The sequence below is a fragment of the Pistacia vera genome, unplaced genomic scaffold (genome assembly GCF_008641045.1).
Source record: "Pistacia vera cultivar Batoury unplaced genomic scaffold, PisVer_v2 Contig507, whole genome shotgun sequence".
NCBI classification, from domain to species: domain Eukaryota; kingdom Viridiplantae; phylum Streptophyta; class Magnoliopsida; order Sapindales; family Anacardiaceae; genus Pistacia; species Pistacia vera.
Window position 1 is genome coordinate 323,453 of NW_022196343.1, and position 11,147 is coordinate 334,599.

General features: G+C 35.8%; 1 protein-coding gene, 1 long non-coding RNA gene and 2 pseudogenes across 2 annotated transcripts; all 4 read right to left on the bottom strand.

Moving 5' to 3' along the window:
* Window positions 1-39: 39 nt before the first annotated feature.
* On the bottom strand, window positions 40-770 carry LOC116105888 (PR5-like receptor kinase). Its single transcript, XM_031392277.1, has one exon. The coding sequence runs from the start codon at window positions 763-765 to the stop codon at window positions 73-75; it is 693 nt and encodes a 230-aa protein (XP_031248137.1). The 5' UTR covers window positions 766-770; the 3' UTR covers window positions 40-72.
* A 13-nt stretch (window positions 771-783) lies between these two features.
* LOC116105904 lies at window positions 784-1,671 on the bottom strand (annotated as a pseudogene).
* A 7-nt stretch (window positions 1,672-1,678) lies between these two features.
* Window positions 1,679-3,174, bottom strand: LOC116105892. Its single transcript, XR_004124175.1, has 2 exons — window positions 3,094-3,174; window positions 1,679-2,922 (listed from the first exon to the last, which is right to left on the bottom strand). It is a non-coding gene; the product is annotated as an uncharacterized LOC116105892 (long non-coding RNA).
* A 1,061-nt stretch (window positions 3,175-4,235) lies between these two features.
* LOC116105905 lies at window positions 4,236-6,636 on the bottom strand (annotated as a pseudogene).
* Between the last annotated feature and the right edge of the window lie 4,511 nt (window positions 6,637-11,147).

The window sequence follows — 11,147 nt, forward strand, 5'->3', positions numbered from 1 at the left end:
TGTAAAATTTCTTTGAAGAGTACATATCATTATGGGATTTCTTAACAATTAATACATCATTATAGGACCTAATTAGCTTAGTAGTGTAGTTGAAGAATCTCTTGGCGGTGATCTTGTAGGAGATAGGAAAGGCTTTGGCGGAATCCGCAAGGAATTGATGCTCCCTTCCAACATATCTACTACTCTGCTGATTGTTGGCCTGTCTGAAGGATTAGTCTGTATACACCACAAGCTCACTATTATCATCTTCCTAGCAGATTCTTCATCCTCTTCACCTTCAATACCTTTCAGTTCAAGTTCATCATCTACTTCAAGACAGTTGTAAATCCAGTGTGGAAAATATATTTCACTGGTACGATTAACTGCAACATCAATATTCTTTCTTCCTCCAACCATTTCTAAAACCATCATTCCATAGCTATAAACATCTGACTTGTGAGAAACTTCTCCAAAGTTTCTACTAACTACTTCTGGAGCAATGTAACCAATAGTTCCTCGTGCACCCGTCATTGAAATGATACTCTCTTTCTTCAAGCAAATTTTAGCAAGACCAAAATCAGAGATCTTTGGACAGAAGTCTTTATCCAAAAGAATATTATGGGGCTTTATGTCAAAGTGCAAAATTCTTGTGCTACAGCCACGATGTAAGTACTCTAATCCTCGAGCTATGCCTATTGCAATTCTATACAAAGTTTCCCACTCCAACTTTTGATTCGTCTCCACATTTTTTTCATAAATGAACTTTTCAAGAGAACCATTAGGCATAAACTCATAGACTNTAGTCTATATATACCACAAGCTCACTATTATCATCTTCCTAGCAAATTCTTCATCCTCTTCACCTTCAATGCCTTTCAGTCCAAGTTCATCATCTACTTCAAGACAGTTGTAAATCCAGTGTGGAAAATATATTTCACTGGTACAATCAACTGCAACATTGATATTCTTTCTTCCTCCAACCATTTCTAAAACCATCATTCCATAGCTATAAACATCCGACTTGTGAGAAACTTCTCCAAAGTTTCTACTAACTACTTCTGGAGCAATGTAACCAATAGTTCCTCGTGCATCCGTCATTGAAATGATGCTCTCTTTCTTCAAGCAAATTTTAGCAAGACCAAAATCAGAGATCTTTGGACAGAAGTCTTTATCCAAAAGAATATTATGGGGCTTTATGTCAAAGTGCAAAATTCTTGTGCTACAGCCACGATGTAAGTACTCCAATCCTCAAGCTATGCCTATTGCAACTTTATACAAAGTTTCCCACTCCAACTTTTGATTCGTCTCCACATTTTTTTCATAAATGAACTTTTCAAGAGAACCAGTAGGCATAAACTCATAGACTAGAGCTCTTTTATGGCCCTCAAAGCAGAATCCTAAAAGTGCAACTATGTTTACATGAGAAGTCCTAATAATACTAGCCACCTCATTGATAAATTCTTCACCATTACCATTGGCTTCTTTTAAGAACTTCACAGCCACATTACGCCCATCGAGTAGCTTACCTTTGTAAACACTTGCATACCCTCCTTCGCCTAGTCTTTCTCTAAATGAATTAGTCATTTTCTTGATAGCTGAATAACCATATCTTTTAGGAGCCAAGGATCCAAAATTCCTCAAAAAGGCCTCAATGTTTTGGTAACCCTTAGTTTTCTTGTTCCAGAAGAGCATAAATATGTTCAAATATGTTAATTGAAGCTTTTGCACAATTTTGTTATCTGCCTCGTATAAATTCTACACTATTTTAGTTATATACAGTGAGTGCCTCTCAAAATTGATTCTCTATATGATTTCAGGCTTCCTGGTAAACCAGGAGTAGAAGAAAAGAATAATAAGCCAAAAATATATTTAATAAGATATTTGGTTGAAGAGGTATATTACCAACCCCTATGACAAGCTTATTCAATTCTGACTGCCCATCCCCTGCAGCAAGTTACAAATGAAACGGTATTAGTCTAAACAATATAAAAGTAGAGTGATTTGATCAAATCGTCGATTTCCAAATTCTTGCTAAGATTTTGAATACAACACATGTCACTTTAATCTTCCTATAAGAATCAAAGCTCTTCAACCTAGTGTTGGCTAGAATTTGTTTGTAATGAAATTAAAATTAAGGCAGCTTATATAGATCTGTAAAAAGCTACTAATGAGGTAGATGAAAAAGTGACATTTAAAACATGGAAAGACGGACATGTATTTAACCAGGAAACAGCCCTAGTACTTCACCGTAATTTTTTGTGTGTGTTCTTTTACTGTAAGATGTGAATACTGTTCTTTCGGTTACAGAACAAATAAACTTTCCCATGCTATCAGTTCCTCCGACAGAAAAAAAATTTATAACATTCATTTGTTACATTTACTTCCAGATTGAAAAAAACCAATAAACAAACCAGAATATTCAACACTAGTCTGAGTCTTATTTGTTAGAAGTTGTATTTGTCCCACAACGCCAAGTTAGTAGATTGTTATGATGTATATTTGTGTGGTTGGACTTCCTCTTCTCTTGAGCTAGCTTTCGGTCAAAAGGAAGGGAAGCTCTGCTCAGCGGCTTGTTGCTGAAAAAAAAGGAGAGAGAGGCAGAGAGAGAGTACAAGGATGGGTTTGTCGACAGATACAGAGGAAAAAAACAGAGTAGCTCAGAAACAAACTCTGAAACTCGAGGGAAAATAAGTTAAAAAAAAAAAAAAAACCCTTTAAGGTGAGACAGAACAGTTTAGTCATTAATGACTAAAAGAAACCTTCAAAGACGGACAAAACAGTTGCAGACAATTCATTCTCTCATCAAGATTATTTAAAGATTCCTGGAAAACTATGACTAGAAGCAAACTAATGAGCAGAAAATATCCACGTTCAGTAACATATTTGGTTAAAGAGGAATTTTACCAACTCCTATGCCTTACTTCAATCCCGATTTTCCATTCCCTGCATCAAGTTACAATTAAAATGGTAATTTGATCAAATTTTTTATGCAACAAAAGTTACTACCAATCCAAAAATCTTATTAATCAACCTAGCGAAGGCTTGAATTTGCTTGGTGTAAAATTTAAATTAATGCAGCTTATATAAATCTGTAAAAAGCTACTAGTAACATACAGAAGAAAACCAATGTGTAAAACCTGGGGAGCAGGACATGGATTCAACCTGGAACCAGTCCTTGTAGCTCATTGTAATTTGTTATACCTGTTATTTCTGTCATTCTCTGTTATTTCTTACTATAATAAGCAAAGAAGTTCAATTCCTTAACCTTTGAAACACGTCAGTTGACTTGGAAATTGTGTAGGAAAGTCTTGCAGAAACAGACTTAAAAGCAGCCCAATAGGCAATCTTTCGACTATTCTGCCAATAATTGATGCAATATTTCCAACTTCTCTCCCAGTGAATAGTGCTGGGAAGACACGACTCATTTACTCTTTAAAAACTATGACATCTGATTGACGATGATAACTTCATCTAGTTGTCTTCTTTGACTTATTTGACACGACTAGACAAAGGCTGGCAAGAAAAAAAAAAGGTTTCGCTGATTAGAAAAAACGTTCTTTACTAAGAAACATAGTGGACCCAAGTTGTTGTGCACATTGTTAATAACGACAAAGATTTTTATTAAATGGTCCACAAATCTGCAGAAATTTTGTGTGGTTTAAGTAAGGCAAAAGCTACTAAAGCATGAAAAAGTCTAATAGTTTTTTTCTTCTTTGGAAAAATACATAATCAGATATCGCATAATACTGAACATGTGCTAGATTCTTATATGCTATCCTGCTTTCCTAGATGTTTCAATAAATATAAAGGAAAAAATAAAATTTTGAAATGTAATGACTCCCTTAAATTATGATAGATTGTTGACAGTATTTGTTAAATTGCTAGACACAATTAATATACACCTTTCATTACGTTACATCATGCTCATAGCAAATATTTGATTGACACTTATATCTAAAATCATTACTAATTTCAATCATTATGGAATTTGTTAACAAGATAGATCTACTGATCTAGAACAGATTTATATTTGAACTAATATGTAGTTTTCTTAGCGTTTTGGGTTGAAGTGTAGGCGGAGGAGCAAAGCAAGCCATTGATCATTTAGTGCTTATGAATAAAGTAGTTACCATAACAGAGTTAAAAAGCAGAGGTTTTAATCAACAGATAAATTTGAAAATGTACCAATACATCTAAAGTCATGGTTCTTAGTATGAAGATGTGCATGTTGATTAATACATCATTTTAGGAACTACTTAACGTAGTAGGTTAATTGAGGAATCTCTTGGGGCTGATCCCGGTGAAGATAGGTAAGGCTTGGGTGGAATTTGCAAGGAATTGATGCTCCCTTCCAACATCTCCACTACTCTACTCATTGTGGGCCGATCTGAGGGATTAGTCTGTATGCACCACAAGCTCACTATGATCATCTTCCTTACACTTTCTTTATCTTCTTCATTTGAAATGCCTTGTAGTCCGAGCTCTTCATTACTTCAGGACGCCCATAAATCCATTGTGAAAAATATATTTCACTGCTATTATCAACTCCAACATTGTTATTTTGTCTTCCTCCAGTCATTTTTAACACCATCATTACATAGCTATAAAAATCTAACTTGTCAGAAAGTACTCCAAAGTGTCTAAAAAATACTTCTGGAGCAATATAACCAATAGTCCCTCATGCACTTTTTATCAATATAACACTCTTTCTGGGGGGAAATTTTAGCAAGACCAAAATCAGAGATCTCCAGACAAAAATCTTCATCTAAGAGAATGTTATGAGGCTTTATGTCAAAGTGTAAAATTCGTGTGCTACAACCACGATGCAAGTATTCTAATCCTTGAGCTATGCGTATTGCAGTTTGGTATAATGTTTCCCACTTTAGTGAATGATTTGTTTGGGATTGATTTTTTTCTTATATGAACCTCTCAAGAAATCCATTGGACATATACTCGTAGATAAGAGCTCTTGTACGACCCTCAAAACAGAAGCCTAAAAGAGTGACAATGTCGACATGGGAAGTCTTACTAATGATGGCAACCTCATTGATAAATTCTTCACCATTACCTTTGGAATCAATTAAATTCTTCACCGCTACATAGCGACCATCAAGTAGCCTACCTTTGTGAACACCTCCATATCCTCCTTGGCCATTTTTGTGTCTGAAGGAATTGGTCATTTTCTTAATATCTTAATAACTATATCTTTTAGGAGAAAGGGATCCATGATTCCTTAAAAATGCCTCAATGTTTTCGTAATTCGCAGTTTTCTTCTTGCAGAAGACCACGATATTATGTGGTGACGATTTGCTCCAGGAGCAAAAGACCAGAATTATAACTATACCAGTTGCAGTGGCTAATACGGCTGCAATTAATTGAAGGAAGGAATGATCAGAACATAAGGATAGCAAAAGGTATAAATTTTTTTTTTTTATGGTTAGATGGGTCATCCATGCCACTAAGATTTTTATTTTTATTTTTATTATTATTATTTTTTTAAAGACTCTCAAACAAGATGAAGTTATGTTCTTGGTGAAAGGACTTGATATAATAACTATATCAACTACTGAGGATGTTGATTTTGTTGAGGCAAGAAAATGAAGATCACATTTTGGCTCAATTTTCAGTTTTTGTCTAACACAAATAATACATAAGCACACAAGAATGGAAGTGCAACATGTAATCTGAATTTAGCAGAAAAAACAGAGGAACGAAACAGAGAATCAAAGACACTGAAGCATTTGTAGTTTCTTGTCTAAAGAAGAGAGCAGAGAATATCATAATTTTGAAACAATAAGAAGAGAATACCCATAAGAATTAGATTAAAGGGGATATATTACCCAGTCCTAAGCCTAGCCTCAGCCCCAATTTTTTACATTCTCCTTCTTGGCCTGCAACAGAAGCTACAAATAAAGTGACATAAGTCACTATTAAATTAACAAACGTGGTGATCTAGAGCTTAGGTTTATCCTTAATTCCATTCCAAATTTCCAATAAGATATCGCAAAAACCCATGTAAATCATAAAAAGCAGGACGTAATTTTTGTACCTGTTCTTTTTGCTGCAGAACAAATAAACTTTCCCTTATTATCAGTTTGACATTGCCCTCCAGCCCAAAAACAGTCATAACACTCATTTGTTACATTCACTTCCAGGTGGAATTGACCCGTAAACAAATCAGAATATTCAACACTTTTTCCAGTCTTATTCACTTGGAAATAAATAGGTGTGCATTGAGATGGAGAATATGGCAAATGTTTACCAGGGTGATCGTAGTAGATATAGGAGTGTTGGAGATAGAAAAGGAGAGATGGGAAGACTCAAATGTTTTAAGGATATGTTGCGGTTACAATACATCACGTGTTCTTCACGAGGACGGTCATAAAGCTTAACCATATTATCCTGAGAGATGCCTGTCACACTGAACCAGGGGCCATCCTTGCCCCACCGAATCTTCTGAACATTTTCAGTGCAGTTATCTACAACCAGCAACCCACACTCTGGATGCGTTCTATTGGAGAAGGGGAAGCCAATATTGCCAAGATAACCACAAACAAAACGAGGACACCTTGGATTGAATCTCTTTTCTTCTTGAGCCAAGGAATACAGCGAAGGATGAGAAAGAAGAAAGAACACATGATAAGTTGAAAAAGCCATCTAAATATTAATATTAAGAAATCGTAGAACACTAGAACTAACCCATGTATTCTGTAATACTGTAATTGCTTCTACTTAATACGTTCAATAATTTTATCCTTTAAAACGAGTCATGACTTGGAAATTGAGTGGTATAGACTCGCAAAAACGGACTTAAAAGAAGTGAATTAGTCCTACTACGTGCACTAGGAAATGTTTTGATTGTATTTTTACCTGCTTTCTCTGTGAGCACTCGAGTCATTGACTCATTAAAAGTATGACAGCCAATTCATGATGATAGCTTCAATAAATCTCTCGATGTAAGAAAGATAGGGGATATAGCTAGTTGTGCGAGACAGAATTTAATAATTATCTCATTCTAAGAGATTATACTCTTCTAACAGGTTAGTCCTAATTATTCCAAAATTCTTTTATATTAAACCTCTCATTCTCATTCTTTTATTGGAGAAGGATCTACTTAGATTAAAAATATTATAGAAGAACCCCATCATCATAGGCTTAAAATCTCTTTTTCCTTCTGTTATTCATCCACTAATAGGCAAACCCGCATTTTATAAAAACTAGCAAAGGAATCCATTTTTGTATTGTTAGCTCAATATTAAAAGCTGAAGTGCAATGTAGTAGATAAGCTTAATATCGATCTAAAAATGAAACATGGGATCCGAATGTTATTTAATAGAATGTTATATGTATAATAAATGTGGGACTTATTTAAAACTTTGGTCCCAAGCTTCAATGGGAAGCTTTTCACCTAGGGGTGAGCAGTTACAAATATCTTGCATTTTTTGAAGGAATCAAAACAGGAATCGAAACCGTAATTAGAACCAGAACCAGAACCGGATGGTTCTAGTTCCTAGAAACCTTAAACTAGAACTTGAAACAAGGCTCTGGTTCTGGCTCCAAGTACCCAGGTTAATTTAATTACCACCAATTTTTTTTAAAATGACAAATATACCCCAAAAAATTACAAATACACCCCAATAGCTTATAAAAATTATAATTCAGTTCGGTTCCTACTTGTGTACCCGGACCTTGATTCCAATCCCGGGTCTCAGTTCCAACACTATAGGAACTGGAACCAGACCCGGAAATTCCCAGTTCCAATTTTCCAGAACTGGAACCAAACCCAAATAGGGTTAATTCTGGTTTCAATTCTACCATTTACCCATGTTCACCCTCATTTTCACCTACGTATGACATGTGGGTGAGCAGGGAAAAAAGTGCAACTTCTTGCCTTTCTCCTTATTACTCAATAAATATAAAAATGATGTGGTGTATTTTCCTTCTTTACTTTTAGGGATGGCAACAAGCCAGGATCAAGGCATGGAAGCCTTCCCACCTCACTTCATTTCCCCGCAACAAAATTAACATTTATTGCAATTTCTAATACATTCTAATTTAGTGTTAATGTTTTCTGAAAGAAATCAAGAATAACCATTAACAAGGGCAGCTATGCTAGCCTGGTGAAGCCCAGGTTCCACAAAAAAAAAAAATTAAATTTTGTATTAAAATATTTTTTTCACATCTAAATATTCACTTTTACCTTTGGGCCCCCTTATTTGTTTAAGTAAATTTTAACTCCCTTTAATTTAATATAACTTTCTAAATTTTTTTTTACACTCCAATCCCTTAATTTGTTGAAAATTAATTGGGCCCCCAAAAAACTTTTCTGACTCCGCCCGTGTCCATCAACATATTGTGCTGTTGAATTAATACATCATTTTGGAACTTACTTAGTAGGTTAATTGAGAATCTCTTGGGGCTGATCCCGGTGAAGATAGGAGGCTTGGGTGAATTTGCAAATGATTCTCTTCCAACATCTCCACACTCTACTCATTGTGGGCCGATCTGAGGGATTAGTCTGTATGCACCCAAGCTCACTATGATCATCTTCTTAACACTTTCTTTATCTTCTTCATTTGAATGCCTTGTAGTCGACTCTTCATTACTTCAGGACGCCCATAAATCCATTGTGAAAAATATATTCACTGCTATTATCAACTCCAACATTGTTTTTTTGTCTTCCTCCAGTCATTTTAACACCATCATTCCATAGCTATAAAATCTACTTGTGAAAATACTCCAAAGTGTCTAAAAATACTTCTGGAGCAATATAACCAATAGTCCCTCATGCACTTTATCATATAACACCTTTCTGGGGGGAATTTTAGCAAGACCAAAATCAGAAATCTCCAACAATCTTCATCTAAGAGAATGTTATGAGGCTTTATGTCAAAGTGTAAAATTCGTGTGCTACAACCACGATGCAAGTATTCTAATCCTGAGCTATGCGTATTGCAGTTTGGTATAAGTTTTCCCACTTTATGTAATGATTTGTTTGGGATTGATTTTTTTCTTATATGAACCTCTCAAAAATCCATTGGACATATACTCGTAGATAGAGCTCTTGTACGACCCTCAAAAGAAGCCTAAAAGAGTGACAATGTACATGGGAAGTCTTACTAATGATGGCAACCTCATTGATAAATTTTCACCATTACCTTTGGAATCAATTAAATTCTTCACCGCTACATAGCGACCATCAAGTAGCCTACCTTTGTGAACACCTCCATATCCTCCTTGGCCTTTTTTGTGTCTGAAGAATTGGTCATTTTCTTAATATCTTAATAACATATCTTTTAGGAGAAAGGATCCATGATTCCTTAAAAATGCCTCAATGTTTTGGTAATTCCAGTTTTCTTCTTGCAGAAGACCAGACAATATGTTGTGACGATTTGCTCCAGGAGCAAAAGACCAGAATTATAACTATACCAGTTGCATGGCTAATACGGCTGCAATTAATTGAGGAAGGAATGATCAGACCATAAGGATAGCAAAAGGTAAAATTTTTTTTTTTTGGTAGATGGGTCATCCATGCCACTAAGATTTTTATTTTATTATTATTATTTTTTTTTTTTTTTAAAGACTCTCAAACAGATGAAGTTATTCTTGGTGAAAGGACTTGATATAATAACTATATCAACTACTGAGGATGTTTGATTTTGTTGAGGCAAGAATGAAGATCACATTTGGCTCAATTTTCAGTTTTTGTCTAACCACAATAATACATAAGCACACAAGAATGGGTGCAACATGTAATCTGAATTTAGCAGAAAAACAGAGAACGAAACAGAGAATCAAGACACTGAAGCATTTGTAGAGGTGGAAATTTGGGCCGGGTTAGGCGGTCAACCCTAACCCGGCCCGGAAAATGAGGGTTAAGCCCGGACCGCCAAGTTGGCGGTCCGGGTTGCCCCTAACCCGTGTCACAACCCCCGGGCGGGCCGGGTTGCACAATGGCAACCCGCAACCCGGCGGTGCTATTTTGTCTCTTTTGCAAGAGACCCGGCAACCCCCGGTTGGTTGTGTGCAACCCGGCGGTTGGCAGTTTACAACCCGCCAACCCGGCGGTTGCAACAGCCAACCCGCCGGTTGGCCGAAAAAAATAAAAAAAAATAAAAATTTTATTTTATTTTTCAAATTACCTTTTTACCCTTGAAATTAGCCTTTTTATAGCCGTTGAAAGGGTCTTTTTCGTCCTTTCTCTTTCCCATTTTTTCCTATAAATTGGCCCTAAGTTTCACATTTTTCTCAACACTCAAATTCTCTCATTCTCTCATATTCTCTAATCTCTAATCCTCAATTATTCATTTATTAGTTTTTTGCAATTTGCTCTATTTTAATTTTTATTAGTTTTTGCATTTTTAATTCATATTTCCATTTTCCAAATTCCAATTTCCTACTTCAATAAGTCTAATTTTTCTTATATTATAATTTATTGTATCAAAATTGAATTAATATTTGAAATGTTAACAAACAAAAAAATGAATTGAATTATTGATATTAGAAAAGTAATTAAAACATATATTATAATTATTTATTTGAAAAGTTAAATAAAAAAACAAAAAAAAAAAAAAAAAAGGAAAAATCGGGCTAAACCCCCCAACCCGCCACCTAACCCGCGTTAGGGCTGCGGCCGGGCTGGGCCCCATTTTTGGGGAAAATGGCGGCCTAACCCGGCCTGCCTTTGTTGGCGGCGGGTTGGCCCAGCCCGCCAAACAAAGTAACCCCCGCGGGCCGGCCGGCCGGGCCGGGGGGTTACTTTTCCACCTTTAAGCATTGTAGTTTCTTGTCTAAGAAGAAGCAGAGAAGATCTAATTTTGAAACAATACACGAGAGAATACCCATAAGAATTAGATTAAAGGGATTATTACCCAGTCCTTAAGCCTAGCCTTAGCCCCATTTTTTATATCTGTCACAGAACAATTGAACTTTCCCTTGCGATCGGTTTGACATTGACCTCCCACCACATAACAATCGTAACATTCTTTTGTTACAATCACTTCCAGGGAGAACATGAGAAGAGACAAATTGAAAAATTCAACACTGTCTTGAGTCTTATCGACCAGGAAGGGAATACGTGAACAGTGAGATAGAGAACTTGGTGTTTTAACCTTTGAGGAGTAGTAGATAAATGAGTTACTGGAGCTATTACAGACCCGACCGAAATC

Bases quoted from the DNA above. Each gene is read 5' to 3' on its own strand.
- LOC116105888 (XM_031392277.1), bottom strand. From the start codon at position 765: ATGCCTAATGGTTCTCTTGAAAAGTTCATTTATGAAAAAAATGTGGAG.